The 16,946-nt window shown below is 42.0% G+C and overlaps 1 protein-coding gene across 3 annotated transcripts; it reads left to right on the top strand.

Annotated features, from left to right (window-relative positions):
* Positions 1-3,533: 3,533 nt before the first annotated feature.
* Positions 3,534-14,953, top strand: LOC307225508 (uncharacterized protein). 3 transcript variants are annotated; one of them, XM_079993416.1, is made up of 4 exons: positions 3,534-3,573; positions 4,779-4,824; positions 10,459-10,584; positions 14,423-14,953. In XM_079993416.1, the coding sequence occupies exons 1-4, from the start codon at positions 3,568-3,570 to the stop codon at positions 14,755-14,757; spliced, it is 513 nt and encodes a 170-aa protein (XP_079849542.1). In that variant the 5' UTR covers positions 3,534-3,567; the 3' UTR covers positions 14,758-14,953. The 3 variants fall into 3 exon arrangements, 1 of the variants encoding a protein (XP_079849542.1); XR_013843035.1 differs by lacking the exons at positions 3,534-3,573; positions 4,779-4,824; positions 10,459-10,584 and adding an exon at positions 12,058-12,132; XR_013843036.1 differs by lacking the exons at positions 3,534-3,573; positions 4,779-4,824; positions 10,459-10,584 and adding an exon at positions 12,078-12,237.
* Positions 14,954-16,946: the final 1,993 nt, after the last annotated feature.

The raw sequence follows: 16,946 nt of genomic DNA, 5'->3' as shown, positions 1-16,946 counted from the left end.
AGCGTGCGATTTTCTTTTTTAAGTCCTCGTGAAAATACATCAGCATTTTAGTGCACATTTCTCCTACTATACATATTTTTGTATGCAGTTCTGCATTTTATACTATTTACATTTTTGCAAGCTATTTTCCCCTAATGTTACATTGCTGTATGTCATTTTCACTAATATATGCATGGTATGCACCCCAGTGCGTGCATTTCTGTACACTTTTTTTGGTTGGACAAGTACACCACAAAATTCAGTGTGAATTTAGAAGGATCACTGAAGTTCAGCTTGCATATTATTTCAGAAAGTATGAATTGTATAAGTTTGTATTAAAATGCAAAGCAAACCAAAGTTCTCCCTACTGGGAGCTGATCCTTACTTTTGCACTAGTGACAATGCAAGAGGATTCTATGTTTCCATGCCACACCTGTCCTCTAATCTCTTGCCCGGCACCCACTTAAAGCCCACCTAAATAAACACTAATGTAGTACCAGAATATGCAAAGCATATGAGCAAAGCAGTGCATGTGTGATGCCTGCTAAGTTGTGCAGCCTGGGCCGGCTGCTGTCTTGGTCAAAGGCTTTTCCCAACAGGGCTGTTTGGGATATATTGAGAAGGCAAGCCTGGCAGCAGCTGTGGCCAGAAGCAAGCAAGCCCCTTCTCTGGGGCCCTAGTTCCGCAGAGTGGGAATGCAAAGGGCCTCAGTGAATAGCCAGAGGCAGAACTCAGGATTGGCTGGGGGCAGGTAGTAGCCACAGCTAGTCCTGCTCAGCATCTGCTACCTGAGGCAGTTGCCTCATGTTGTCTAATATAGTAGGAATGGCCCTGAAAGCTATTTGTATCTTAAGACAGTGTTTGCTTGATTCTTGCTTTATCCCATCTGGTCTGCCTGCATACCATTCAATTACCTGACAAAATTGAGGTCACAAAGTATTGCCAAGGAGTGTATTTCATTTGCTTCATAATTATTCATCTCATTTAAGCAGTTGGTGTTAATAAGGCTCATGAAGAACTTGTAGCCTGGTGGAATCAATCAGGGCCGCTAGGGATGGGACACAAAGCCTTTGCACCTCAAGGTTACTCAATGCAGTCTTGCTCAGGTTGTTAGCAACTGAAGATTGTTCCTGATTGATGCCAAGGTCCAGCTGTCAGCCTGCATTATTAAATGAGCAGGCAGGACACTGCATTTCTTACAGGACAAAATGTCTAAATATATGTCCCAATGGCAACTTTAGAGGGAGGGCACTTGAGCATTTATAGCCATCAGTCACGCACACACAAAAAAAAAACCCCAAAGTAATGATTGTACCTGCATTTGTGCAGACACTCATTTTACTGGTTTCCTGTGTTTCCAGTTTAGGATAAAATCAGCAAACTGTAAATGCATGCATAAGACAGGGGTGGGGAATCTTTGGCCCTCTGGTCTGGGGTTGATGGGAGTTGGAGGCCAACAACATTGGGACAGCCAGGTTCCTTGCTTCTTCTCCATCTTGACCTGCAGTATTGTCACCAATTTCAGTGGGACTGCTGTAGAAAAGGGGGCTGAGGACTGCATCGGTCCCATTTATCCACACAACCCAAACTACCCAGGCAACTTTGAACTGAAAGGGTCACAGAGACATTTTCTTCATGTAGTTACTTTTGACCATTATTGGGTAGACTGCCACACAGATACAAAAATACAGTGTGCCCCAGAGGACCACAGAGATTAACTTAGCTGTGATTTATCACAACACAGTCAGCAATTTTTGGACCTGCTGTGATCCAAAAAATGACTTGTTGAAGGCATCCATGTACTGATGATGGAAACAATATTTTCTCTATGTAATGGCAAGCGTGAGTGGTAGTGGGGCATTTTAGAGTCTCAGTGAAGTAACTGCCTCTTACTTAAAAGGACCTACAATAAAACTATCCTACTTGAGCTTCAAATGAGCCTCAGTTTATTCTGAGACAAAGGAATAAATGTTCATTTGCGTGGCGAAGCACCCGCCTTCATGTGAACGTTGTTGTTTCTTGTGCGCAGAAGCTTGAAAAGGGATGCCTAGATAAAGCACTGCACAAAATACAGTATGATGACGATGTTGTAGTACACGCAGGTGATACTTGAGGGGCTGCCATGACATCAGTGGACAATGGACATCACGTGGCCAAGATTCTCTTAGGAGGCCCCATCCCTGAGGGGTTCAGCGCCTTCTCACTACTGTTCCCACTGCAGTGGCAAACTTCAGGCTCTCAAATTTCACTGGCACCTTGTGTTACGCTAAGATTTGGTGCTGCCTCCCCTCCTCCCACACTCCATTCTACATTATTGTTGTGGCACCCCCTGTGGTGCCAGCACCCGGTGTGGCCAAACCAGTCATGCTACACTAAAGCCGCATCTGCCCATTGCCTCTACGCTTGACCTCTTCCTCTTGGCCCAGTCTGTATGGACAGAGACTGCTCCTTCTCCTTTTCATTCCTCTCACTGCTCACTAATTCGGAGAGGCCAGAGGAAGAGACAACAACAAACAGCAAGAAGAAAGAGCAGCCAGGCCATGGGGTCCGAGAGGTCAACAGTGGGGACCCTGCCAGGATCATGGCCTTGGCAGCTGCCTGATGATGCCAACCTTTGATGCCTACCCTTTATGATGCAATGAGAGAACATAGTGAAGGAGGGGAACAACGAGGAATAAATACACTTAACAAGAAAGCTGCACAAGACATTTCTAATTCAGAAACTGCAGTTACATTGATACATAAAAGTACACCCTAAGTCCTCCTCCTCCTCTGATTGAACAGCAAAGTTTTCATAAAAGAAATGTGAAAAGGAGGTTAGGGACACGCTGTATGCACACACACATACACCCTCACATAAATGCATCTCTTGAATCCCAGTCTTGCCTGGAACCTTTGACACAGCCGGGAACGAAGAACATCATTGCATGGGGGTGGGGGGGTGATGACATTATTGCTTATGGAGGTGCAGAAGAGGAAACTGGACATTTATGGTGCTTTGCAAGGCCCCTCTCCCCCCCTCTCCCCACATAGCTGAAGAGAAGAAAATAACCCTAGCAACTATACAACCAAGGCAAGTACTGCTAAATGGCTCATTGGTTACTATGGCAACCGACTCGCTCCGCTCCAGCTGCTTATCCCACGGTCCCTCTGTCACCCTATTTTTATTTTTAGCTTGAAACGAAAGAATTGGACTTTTTAAAAAGATGCACGCAATCTTACTTTTTAACAGACAAATTAAGGCTCATTGGTAAGGCCATTGCTGGGATGCTTGAGATCCAGAACAAAGCACGTATTTTGGCTTTGCCTCATGATGCTTCAGTTGGAACAAGCGAGCCGCTAGTCCTCCAAGTGGTGAGAGTGGAGAGTTTGAGTTGTGCTTTCTGGCCGTTAAAAGAAACAGTTTCTCGGAGATCTATGAAAGGTAGAATTGAGAAAACTTGGTGGCCGTTGTCGTTTCTGTTTTTCGGCTGTCTAAGCTGATGCTTTCACACTTAAAGCATCAGAACCCAATAAAAGTTATCTCTGCCTTCAGAAAAAGGACACAATGCAGTCCGCCTGATCACTTCAGAAACTTCCCACTTCAGAATGCAGGTAGGGAAACACATGACTGAATTATCTAGCACAGGAATAAAACTCTTTGCTTGCAGAAAGCTAACTCACTAGGGAGGAAGCTAAGCTAGAGCCTTCTCCCTGACTAGCTAACTTTTCAGTAGCAGGGAGTTTTCCACCCTGGGTCTCACACTTACATTCTAAAGTGGTACAGCCCTAAGAGGGCTGTTGTACACGATTCAGTGAATGGAGACAACAGCTTACCAAGCGATAAATTAGTTCCTATTTGGCACACCAGTCGTCTGTACAATCCTGCCCAGTTCTGCCAATTTTATTAATCTCCTGATCAGATTTCTGATCATTAATGTCTTTTATTCTCTTGGATCCAAATGATAACAGTACTCTAAAAATGAATTTGCACATCACTGCCAGGATTACTAACTTCTGAACAAATTAAGGAACATGTGTCTTTAATGACTACATGGCAAGATGTTCAGCGTGTGCAGTTTTGTTCCATCCTACTGCTTCACTGATAGAAATGACACATGGAAAACTTCTCCTTTTGATGTCCCTCTCAAAAATGCAGTCATGCTCTTCAGGTTCCATCTTAATATTAGCTGGAACTGATTCCACACAAACAATCTATTTCTTCTTGGAGGTTTTCTCAGAGTTGTGTTATCTTGGTTTGGGGGTGGAGGTCATGTGGAATGTGTGGTTTTCCCTTGGGATTCTTGTGCTGGCTCACTGCTGGCCTTTTCAGGGACCCACCATGTTCCTTTGACTGCAATCTGCTTTAACTGTTTTTAATTCTGAATTTTAAATGGTTATAACTCAACCTGGGACCTGCTAATGAAGGGCAGGTGATAAATTTATCACAGCAATAAATGTTCATACGTAAGGCTTAGATGAACTTTTGGACTTCTTTTTCACTATTTGTGTCATGTTGGTGTTAATATAGGAAAGAAAAGAAAAACTGAATCTATATAAAAACCACAATGTCTTGTGACACCTTAAAAACTAACTTATTATGGCATAAGCTTTCAAAGACTACGTTGGCTACAGGAAAGTTTTAAACTAAGGTACCAAAAGACTCTTGGTTCTTTTTGCTGCAAGAGATTAATACAACTGCTAACCCTCTGCAAACCAAATTTACATTTGCAGCCAAGATGTGTTTTACATTTGTGTTACAGACTGATTCAGCCTCACATATGAAAATGCTCTATGATTAGCATGACCTTTTTTCACAGGTAGTTGACGAGCTGCAGAGTGGATACAAGGCCCTGATTCACCTTGGTAATTCTGCTTTCGTTTGAGCCTTAATTTTTATGTCAGCGTTGGGGATTACAGTAGCGTAATTAAGGGCCAATTCACACAACCAATGTGGCATGGTGAGCATATGGGCCAAATTGATTCAGGATATTTGTTTAATATAATTTATGCTTTTTATGTGTTCAACTTTTAATTTTATCTTCATCAAATAGAGATATTGAACACAGTTGTACCTTGGAAGTCGAATGGAATCTGTTCCGGAAGTCCATTTGAATTCCAAAAGGTTTGGAAACCAAAGTGGGGCTTCTGATTGGCTGCAGGAGGTTCACTTCAGGTTTCCAGTCACTTCTGGGTTTGCAGCATTCAGGAGCCAAAACCTTCGAAAACTAAGCTGTTCGAAAACCAAGGTATGACTGCAATGGTGAACTGTCACTTTATTTTTTCATGGTACTCACCTCACTGCTCTTGGGGATGCCAGATTCCAGTTTCCCAAATCTAAGTGGCTTAATTTGCATATTGCACATATTATTTGCTAATTATATCAATTCTGTGGTGTGTTGGGAAAGGGTTGAGCAACCCCTCTCCTGCTGAATTCTCCCTCAAAATGATTTCTTACAAAGCTCCTTGACAAGAATGAAGCAGATCATCGGGTCTCCATGGATATTTTCACATGCAACATATAGTTGAGTCATCATACTTTTTTTTTTTAAGGACAATTTTATATTGTCCTAAGGCAATATAAGGCCTAATCTTGTCCTGAGAGTAAGCCCCACTGAATATAGTAAACCAGGCATGGCCAAACTTGGCCCTCCAGATGTTTTTGGACTACAATTCCCATCATCCCTGACTACTGGTCCTGTTAGCTAGGGATGATGGGAGTTGTAGTCCCAAAACATCTGGAGGGCCAAGTTTGGCCATGCCTGTAGTAAACCTTACTTTTAGTAGGATTGTGCTGTTAGTCTATTTAAAATACCGTATTTTTTGCACCATAACACTCACTTTTTTCCTCCTAGAAAGTAAGGGGAAATGTCGGTGCGTGTTATGCAGGGAATGCCTACGGGTGGCATGCCTGTGGATTTTCCTCCTCTAAAAACTATGTGCGTGCTATGGTCGGGTGTGTGTTATAGAGCGAAAAATACGGTAATTAATTATCACCTGTGAAAGCTATGGTATCCTTCAGCATCTGTCCTTCCTTTTCTTAGGCGTGGAAATTCATTGCTGAATGCCTCTCTGTAGTTTAGTGGTCTTTTCTTTTGCTTCAGAAAAATATATTGGTCACTCTTAACACCTTTAAGTGACATTTTTAACTCTCATACCACCATTTAAAATCATTGAGTTCAGTCTTTGTCCAGAGCTGATATAGTCAGCCTCATGAGGAATCTGTGCCTATAGTTCCAAAAAATGCAAATATAATATTTCAAATTTAAATTTTTGTGATAGGCGTAGTGTTGTCTCTCTCATGACCAATTATGAATAGTTTTCATTCACCTGTTCCTTTTACTCTTAACCAAAGAAGCTCACAGTTCAAGAATGGAAAGCCTGAATTATTAAACAGTTACACAGATCAATAACCTTTTTCATGCCAACAACTGAAAACAACATGAAACAAAGTAAGTTCTTCAGGTCTGGCACAAAGATGTTCTTACTATTGGTGAAGATAGGCGATACATTTATAGGGCCAGATATGTTGCATATAAGACACACTTAAACAGTTGTCAGCATAAGAGTATCTGCTATACACACCAGTCTTTATTCTAGCACTTTGGTCTTGCATGTTTGCATGCATTTGTATAATGTTGGAACGCATTTCAATGTACCTGAAGGATCCTAGTTTGTACTCCCCAAGTTCTGGTGCTGGCCTTTCTTATTTATATTCTGTTTGTGTTTCATACGGGAAGTCCCCTACTCTCAGCAGACAAGTGACTACTTCCTTTTCTGACGGGGTTCATAGCATGCCCCAACCATGTTCTGCCATTAATTGAACAGATTAGATATTCTACAGATGACAGCAACAAGCGCCAGAATTAGCAACAGACCAAATACTGCATTTCCCTTCCATCCTCCTGGTTAGACTCACAACTTGGCTTGGAATGAACTAAGTTGGTACCTGAGTTTCTAAGAGAGATATTGGCTCAGGATTAGGTTTCAGAAATTGAACTTACCCCCCACCCCAAATTATGGAAATGTTTCATTTTATTCCAAACCTTGTTATAACCCACATTGGACTCCATCATGCACCCAGTGATGTCATCTGAAGTATGACAAGGCAAACCCCTCTCCTAGTAACATTGGTGAGCCTCTGAGCCCCTCCTTGTCCCAACCACCACTAGCCTTTGTCCCACCTCTATCTCACCCACAACCCTCCAAGCACCCTCTTCTGTTCCATCTCACCTGACTTCTAGCTCTGGTGGCAACTGGAAAAAGAAGTGTGGAGTGCCTCATTTGACACTAGGCCTGAGATTCCCCACCTCTGGCTTAGCATTAAAGGCAAGACAGCTCAATATTAAGGACTTTAAGGTCTTTTATTTCCACCAGTACATTGTTATAGGTTTGGGGGACACCTCCCCAAACCATAGAAATTAATCAATTTTGATTGTTTGGGATAGGAAGGGAGAAATACAAGCTGCAGAACTGTGCCAGACAAGCAATCTCTGTGCTGGCTTTTGCAAAGCAACTTGGCTGGGCTGATGAAGAGCAAATCCATTAACATGACAAAAGGTGTTGATGACCCATCTAAGAGGAATCCTTGGGCCTGGACAGACAGAGGTTGCCAAGGTGATGGGGTGTGAGAGAGGGGGGAAAGGAAAGGAGTGTCTTTAGCAAGACGTGCTGGGAACAGGAAAGGAGAGAGATCCATCTTGGGCAAACTGGCTGAAGGCAGGCTGGAAGAGGTGCCTTCAACTCTAGTACTACAGTGCTGTGGGGAACAAGCCCCTCTTGAGATGACCATGCTGTAAGACCAAATGCCCTCCATCCAAACTCAGGTGTAAATATGTGAATAAACCATATTTCTTAAAGCTACAACAGCCTCCGCCTCATTTTCAATTCTCCAAAGGAGCAGAGACCCTGATTGGGGGCCAATACCCTGAAATCCTTGGCAGGGATTGGAATGGCCTGAAATGATACTTTCACATGTTTAATTCTCTGCCTTGCCAAGTTCTAATCAAACAAATTGTATTATGGCATTAACTTTCACGGACTAGAGTTCACTTCATCAGCCACAAAAAGTAACACATAACACATAAAGAAAAGCACCTCTTGGGTTTTGTCTTGGTTGCATCTTCCATCATGCAAACATACAACTGTTTCATTTGGTATTTTTTCTTATGCAGTTGGAAATGACTCACTGTACTTTTCTAGAGAAGCTATCATGCACACGGTATTTTTAAAGTCTCCATGGTGTTCTGCCTAAATGCAATGTGATTATTTCTACTGCTACCAGTTTTTTGCTGGTTTGAACATGCTAGCATCCATTCAAACATAAGGAAATTGATATCTCTGACACACCCAATGCTCTCCATGTTAATTGCTATCTAAGTAATGGTCAAGGCCCTTTGCATAAATAGAGACAGGAATTCCCTAGTCTTCTAGTTTGGTTGCCAACTTGGTTTAAATTTTTCAGCAGTGTGCCTCACATTGCAGAGGCAATGACTCTCTGTTGTGGATATTTTCCTATTAAAGGAATAATGTCTTCTGAGTGATCTATCAGATACCATTTGCTATGGAGTTATTTCCCAGTCAGCAAGAGAGGGCACCATGGATGTTGTCTACGGAAAAGCAAAGAAGAACTTACTAAATCAGCCAGTAGGTGCTTCCAATAGGAAAACAGTTTGGAGAACAAGTCTCAATCTCCTGTACAAATGGTCAAAGAAGGGCTCTGTTGGTACTTTCAGGCACCTAGCAGGAGAGCCTCTCAGAACTCTCATGAACTGGGACTTTGGTGATTTGGGGAATCATTCATTCTCCACTTCCTGTTATATTTCTCACACAGCATATTTTGATATATCTCTCTAAGCAACATCTGTGAGTGACGTTACTAGGCTATTCTGCATTATTTTTGCTTGACTACTTCTCTGCCACCTCATATTACAGACTGCCTCTGGTTTGAGCCTCTGACCTGCCCTAAAGATCTTGCAGTAGCTTGTCTCTTTTGTCAGGTATCTAGATGAAGAGAAGAGGACAAGCAACAGTGTTCTGTCCAAGTTTCCAGCAATGGTTGTGTATACAGTTATGCTGGGATTTGACTGCATATCTCCCTACTCTACATTTTTTTCCATGGTAAGATCACACTTAGGACAATGTATGAAGTGGTACAGGGGTAGGAAACCTTTTCTGGCCAGTGGGCTGGATCCTCAGCTTCCCCATGGACCATTCTGAAAGACGGGGCCACCCATCAATCAATCAATCACCTGACATCATTATGGCAACTTCAAAGGGCCTCACTGCAAAGGGGCTCACCTGCTTTGTCCTATTGCAAGCATGGCTTGAATTCAAACCACACTTGCAAGTGGGCATTTTCCCAGAATGGGGACTCCCTGGCACAGCTGAACTGAGGAGCTCTCTGTCAGCACTGATCAGTGACTGGCCCTGTCCGTGAGCCCCACTTATAAAGGAACAATTGAGAGCTCCCTTTATACTCCTCATTGCACCTTTGTAGCCATGTCCTTACTGACCTCACATATGTCAAGCGTCAGGGCATGGACTGGGTGGGCGTAGCTTGCAAGACAAATTACAACCACATTAGGCCTAATTTGGCCTGTGAGCCAGAGGTTTTCTATGCCTGAAGTTGCAACTGAAATGTTGATTAGCCATGGGCTTTTAGTACACACTGCCAAACCTATTAATGCTGTCTCCTTAATGACATGATTAAGATAGTAAAAATATTTCTGGCTGCTACATCTAAATCTTTGAATCCTATACTGTTTTTAACATCTATTGCCCTTCTTTCTATTGCACAACAGTAAGGATGACAGATCAACTTTTTAAAAATGAAAACTTTTTTTAAAAAAAGTTAACAGCAGAAAAAAAGAGGGGGGGGGGACCAAAAAAGCAACACTACACACACTAAAACAGCTTATAAATAGAAAATAATTATTACAGCATGAATAAACAACACTGTGGTTAGATTTGTAAATTGTGCTTACTCATTCAGTACTTAATAAAGGGGGGAAATTATTTCCATCCAAAATCTATACAGTGTTTTATCTCTTGTCAATGTAAAATTGGTTAATTTGGCTGTAATTATTATCTCACAAACCTTATGCTGCCATCCCTACTGTCTGGGGCTTGGATTTCCCCACACACCCACCCAAAAAATATCAAAATTTTATTTAACAAAAAGAATTATATTAATTTAATTTGCATCACTTATTCCTAATACATTTCCTTTATTAAAGAAAAATCAGAACTGGTGACTTTCAGAAGTCGGATGTGCATTCTCGTCAGGTTCTCCTTGTGCTACTTAAATGAGTATGAGCTATTTCACTTTGATATATTGCCCTTTTATTGGGTATTTTATTTTGCTAAGTTTATTGTTTTTTTTTCTATTTCCCATGCTACTTAACCACTGGGAGGTGTCATCCAGAGATTTAGTGTGTGATGATTGTCACCCGTATGTAGATAACACTCAGCTCTAACTTGCCATTCCATCTGAATCAGGAGAATCTATACAAGTGCTGGACCGGTGTCTGGAGGCAGTGATGGGTTGGATGAGGGCCAATAAACTGTTGAATCCTGATGAGGCAGAGGCACTCTGGCAGAGTAGTTCCCAGGTCCAAGAATTAGGTAAGTGACCTTTACTGGATGGGGTAGCAACCCTCTTGAACTCCCACATGGTGGAGATTCGGCTGTCACCCACATTACCATATTTTAGGTGACAGCTGAAAATATATTACCGGTAATTCCCTCATGCCTTTGGCACATAGCTGTCAGGAAGTTTGATATCACTCTTTGCTCTACTGATTTTTGTTGCTGGTTCTGGTTTCAATCATTGTCTGCGTTGATTTTATCAGTAGTTATACGTAGGTAGGCACCCTGTGCTCCTGATGGCATGGGTTAGAAATCCAAATATCCTAAACTAATGCATAGCATTTTCTGCAGCTTTATTGCTAGCTAACCTTTGCCCACATTGATTCACTCACAGGAGTCATGGCAATTTGTGGTCCACTTTTCTCTCTCATCTTCTTTATGAACAAATTTGAAGCAGGGCCACCCTTGCTATTAGAAGCGGTGAAGTCCACCACCTGAGGCAACAGAAAGAAGCAAATGGACAGTTGTCAGATTTTAACCACAGGCATGGGAGAAGCCATTTCACTTTCCTGCCACCTTCAGCAACAGTGTGTCTTGGGCCAGCTCTGTGTTGGAAGTGGAAACTTCCAAAGCACTAATAAGACATCATTATCATTTTAGTTGTGTTGTCACTTTCCCTGGAACAGAACAAGTCACCTGAGAGATCCTCCACTCGGTTCTCTAACATCTTTTGAGAGAAATTTTCTAAAGCCCTGGAACTAAAGCCCAACATTATCATTGTTATTCTTCCGTGAAATGGAGTTTTAGCAGATAACTAATAAAGCCAAAATAGAGCTTCCGCTCATTGAACCAGTCTTAAATTACCAAAGCTACCAAAGAAAGAACAGTTGTCATGAATGAAAAATGCATATGGATTATTTTTCAGTGCACCCTGTATCAAAGAAGACCATTTTTCTACCGTTATGAGTGCCCATCAACCACTCCCACCCCAACCCCCAGTAAGCATATGGTCAGCTTTCCAATTTCAAAATATGTTATTTCAAGATTGGTCGAAACTGTGGCCCAACAGCTCCACTTAGTGGCTACTAGCATTCATGACACCAAACATTCAAAAGCAAAATATCTGGAAAAAATATTGGGTACCCTTAAATTTGTATGGACTTGCATGCAAAACTTTAAAAATAAGTATTTTTCTTTTCTACAAAATTGCTGTGTGTGTGTGTGTGTGTGTGTGTGTGTGTGTGTGTTTTCAATCTGCCAGTAATGATGACAACCAGATGAGGTAGTACTTTCTCCGGGAGAAGACAGAAGAGAGTTCATTGATGGCTTCATATGGAACTCTAACATCAGAAGTTTGCCCAAAAAATGTTTGGGGAAGAAATTACACATTCATTGGGGGGGGGGACTGAGTGGGGGGGGGGGAACGCCACATCTGCTATGAGCACTTGGCTTCAGATGCAATGAACTCTGGGATTGGTTGCCCCTGTCATTGCCATGGGAACCAGAGAATGATAGTTGGGCCTTCAGGGCCTTCGATACAGGAAAAAGAGAGTAGTTGGGAAGATGGGCCGGTTTGGATTGACTGTAAGGATGTGTGCTAAATCATCTCAATAACTGAGCATAAAGGAAGGGGAACATAGGAGAAATAGGAATGAAAATTTGAGAAGAGGGAAGAGAAACATACTCTTGGTATACTGTGCTATGTGTATATGTGATTCCCTTCAGTGAAATTTTGCATGTTCCTGCTTTACCTATATGTTCACCAGAATTCTGTGGTATGCCACACAAATGCACAAACCGTACATTTCTGCACCATATCTGAATACTAAGCCATGATAGTGGCTTATGTGATAGAGGCAAATCGGTGAATATGGACTGATTCGCACAATAATTGTTTACATAACTGATATGACATAAACTCAATGGTTTCACTGCTTTGAGGTGGTTTTCTGATGATGTATACATGCTCTTATGTCGTGCTTCAAGCAAATCTGGAGAATTTTATAATAACATGCAATAGTAAAATGTGAACTAGAGACACCAGATACATTCTCTAGGATAAAGGAGCCAGTTGGGCTTTATTAGCTGTCTTCTAAAACTCCATTTCATGGGTGAATAACAATGAAAATGGTGGGGTATTCAGTGGTAATTGATGGTGGATATACGATGCTATATTCTTATCACAGGTGGCATGTGGACACTTTTAATTATGGAGATGTTTTCTCATGCCCCAGCACTGCAGCTTTAACTACATTTTCTAGCTACTGTAGCTATAGGCATTTCTGACAGGAGTCACGGTGTTATCAACCAACCGTCTTTGACTGTTAACATGCATACATGAGGCAAAGTTGTATGCTTATTCCTCAATCCTGACAGAAATCTGAAGGATACAGTATCCCAAGCAATGTTCCTGTCTCTTCTTCAAGAATGAAGGACAAGGGAAGATGGTACTTCACAAAGATTGCTGGAGCAACCAGTAGGCAGCAAGTGTACAAAGCAGGGGAAATGAATTTATATCAAGATATAGCAAAGATTAGAAACAAATGCCTTGCTTGGTCATACTCAATTCAATTTTTATGTCTGCAGTCAGATGTTGGGTTGTCTTTCTAAAATCATGGATCATTTGGAGTTGTGGGATTCATACATGCAAGCTCCTGGGAGTCTTTGCAGGGTCTCCATTGTAGCGTGACATGCAGCCAGTAAGCTGGGAGAGAGGCGAGGCAGTCAAATCTCAGCTTCTGATGCCATGGAGAATCATAGCCAAATAGTGCCAATGTCATACCCAGCCCCCAGAGAGCCTGTCCAAACAGGGCAGGGAGTAAGGGCAGGGAGCTGGGAGCGGCTCAAGGCTGCAGGTAGTTAGAAAGGAAGTACAGGCTGAGAAGTTTTGGCCCCAAGCAAGGCCAAGTAGACTGTTGCTGAAACCAAAGCCAGAAGAGTCACCAGTGGTCAAGCAGAAATGCCATGGGTGGGGATAATTGGAAGGGACAACAAGCTCTCCACCAATGAGCCCCCTCCTGGGAATGAGGATGCCATTTTGAAACCCTTTAGTGCTGATAAATTTCTGAAAAGAGGGACATCTATTGTGCTTTATGGAAGCATGAAGTGTAGAAGCAGAAGACGTCTATTGTTTTCTAAATGGCTGTCCTAAACTGAAATATACTCGGGGCAACTCAGTACATAACATAAACTAAGCAATGCCCCTTTATAATTACAAGCATTCCCTTAAAAGAGGCAACTGGCATCAACTTTACTCTGATCAATAGGGACTAGACAATCCAATTTCAATAGCTAGAGCAAAAAGATTCCACACCCTTTTTATGAAGTGCTCAAGCTTGGATTGCAACATTTAAATCTTATCACATCAAGTGATTCTTGTGAGATTGATGATTTTTTAAAAGTTGATAACCTTGGCTTTTTTTCTTTTTCTTTTTTGTTTCCTTTTTTGGTTTTTATAAAGTTTGATGCTTCTCCATTGTCTTTTGAGATAGACGGATGCCAAACAATGCTTCCAGTTGCAGAGTTACACTGAATGGAGTATTTCCTGGAAAGTCTGGAACCAGAAATATGTGTTAATCTTGAAATCATCATACTATTTCAGCTCTCCTTGCTTCTTTCTTTTTAAAGTACTAGCCAATGACCCAAAAGCTAGGGAGTAGAAATTACTGAAGTTATTATTGCTTTTACTATGTATCCTCTATAAAGATAGATACACTTGTCTCTGTCCTGCTTTTAAAACAGTTGTGTGGACAACTATACTTCTTCAGAGAACAACAATACAATCTTGTCTCTCTATAAAATGCAACTGGGAAATAGATTGACTGTATTATAGAAACTTGGAAAAAGCAATCACGCATCTGTTATGTGTTCTCAGGTCTGGGAAGGTGTAGAGGTGGTCAGTTGTGGACAAGGTTGCAGTCCCCTGGAAGGAGCAAGTCCAAAGTTTTGGGGCTGCTTGTGGATCCAGCATTCTTACAGGAGGCTCAGGGGGCCTTGGTGGCTAGGAGTGTCCATTGCCAGCTTCAGCTGCTTCACCCTTTACAGTCCTTTTTGAACAGACACAATGTGGTCACAATGCTCCAGAAACTTTCACAATGTGCTCTACAGGACGCTGTCCAGGAAGAGGACTTAGAATCTTCAACTAGTCCAAAATATAGATTTCTGGCTGGGGTTCCATTTAGAACTCACATAGCTCCTGTTCTAAACTGATGTGCAGGTTGCCATTTTGTTTCAAAGTGCCCACATTTGTGTTTAAAGCCCTAAATTACTCATGCCCCAAATATCTGAAAGACTGCCTCTTGTTTATTTGTTTTTATAACATCACACAATAAAATATTATGGACGTTTGCAATGTTAAAACATACGCATTGTTCCATACAGAGCCTTTTTGGTGTTAAGATCCGCAGAGGGGGACTTCCTGGCTGTTTCACTGCCTCCAGAAGTTTGGGGAATGGCAGCCCACGAGTGCATATTCTCTGTGGCAGCCCCGTGGTTGTCAAATCCCCTCCCCAAAGAGGTACACCTGGCACCTTCATTGTGCAGCTTTCATCGTATGCTGAAGATGCATCCCTTTACCCACCATATTCTTCTGATGCTAACCTTTTCGAACCGATTTTAGTACAGTACTGTATTTTTATATTGTTGTAATTTACACTGGGACCTTACGATGAAGGGTGGGTAAGAAATCCTATAAGCAAATAAATACCTGGAGATGCCAGGATTGAACCTGGGACCTTCTGCATGCAAAACCTATGCTTTTTTCCCCTACAGAGCTACAGCCCTTTCTCAGTGATGTCTATGATCTAACAGTAACAATCAATATGAGACGTTACAGCAGGTGAAAGCAAATTTGCACTCCATTTACTCTCCAGGAGCATCTTCTCAGGGATGCACACAAGTGTAAAGCAAAGATCCAGAATTCACAAATGGTCCCCACAATATGCAGTGTTTTTTCAAAATCAGAAATAATTATGGATTTCGCCAAGGAACTCACCATACATCTCAGGAATTCCTGATTTATTTGGGGGAACATTGACTTTTGCCACTGATGTTCAAAGTAGTTGGCATTTAGATAGATAGCATTAGTTCATCTTGATATTATGATGGCTGCAGAAGGAGGATAGTGATGTGCCAATAGCAAGGAACATGCGTCAGTACTGGCACGCACTGACTAGCATGAAGTGTGCAAGCATTTTATCCCAATATAGAAAAGTAATGCATCTCCCTCTGTGTCGCTTGTGGTAACTTTGGCAGTCCATGGAACAATGGTAATTGCTTGTTACTGTGGAAACTAGACCTCCAGAAATATCACTAATGAGCCGGTGAGGTTGGGGGAGAAACACAAGTATGCAATGTACTGAAAACAATCAATGTAACTGCATAAAAGAGATGGGGAGGACAAGCTTGAACATTACATCAAATTGTAGGGGTTGGTGTTCACAGAAATGTTTTTAAAGCATTACTTATTTCCATATAAGCTTCTTCGTCTCACCTTGGAGCGTAAGGCACATACCAAAAACAGAGTGAAGCTGTCTCCAGCTATGCCCTAGTCTGGACAGGGATAATCTGAATTCATTAATCTATGCTCTGGAAACCTCTGAGTGAGATTACTGCAATGTGCTTTACATGAGGCTATCTCTGAAGACTCTCCAGAAAACATCAGCTGGCGCAAAATGCAGCAGCCAGATTCCTGATGAGAACAGAGTGGCCTGGTCGTATAACACCAGCTGCACTTGCTGCTGATATGTTTCCAATCCCAATTCAAAGTCCTGGTTTTAACCTACAAACCCCTATGCAGCTCAAAGCCCAAATACCTGACAAATGCCTCTTCTGACCTGAACTGATCTGGTCCCTAGGGTTATCTTCTAAGACCTTTGTCCAGTGCTTTTTTTTCTAAAATAATGTTTAGGAGTACTCTCATTTTCCTAATATTGAAATACTGCCCATCAATGAGGCCAAACTTAGATTCACAAAATGTTTAGGGGTATGCATACCCTCAGAAAAAAAGCCCTGCCCTTGTCTATGTGCCCATTCCAAGAAGAGGGTGACAACAGCACAAGAAAGGGCCTTTTCAGTCGTGGCACCTTGTGTGTGGAATGCTTGCCCCAATAAGGCCCACCTGGCACCAACTTTAACATCTTATTGTCACCAGGTTATAAGTGGTGGATTGATGAATTGCAACAAGTTATCGTGGTGTAGGGAAACTTGTGTCCCAATCTCTGCTCAACTCACTGGGATATCTTGGGTATGTCATTATCTTTTAGTTCAGGGTTGGGTGTGGCCCTACAGATGTTGCTGGACTACAGATTCATCATCCCTGATCGCCAGCCATGCTAGCTAGGACTGGGAATTGGAGTTCAACACATCTAAAGAGTAACAAGTTCCCCATTCCTGTCTTA

Source organism: Podarcis cretensis (assembly GCF_951804945.1).
Source record: "Podarcis cretensis genome assembly, chromosome: 10".
NCBI classification, from domain to species: Eukaryota; Metazoa; Chordata; class Lepidosauria; order Squamata; family Lacertidae; genus Podarcis; species Podarcis cretensis.
Note: the sequence above shows the minus strand (reverse complement) of the source record. Positions and strands in the feature narration are given on the sequence as shown.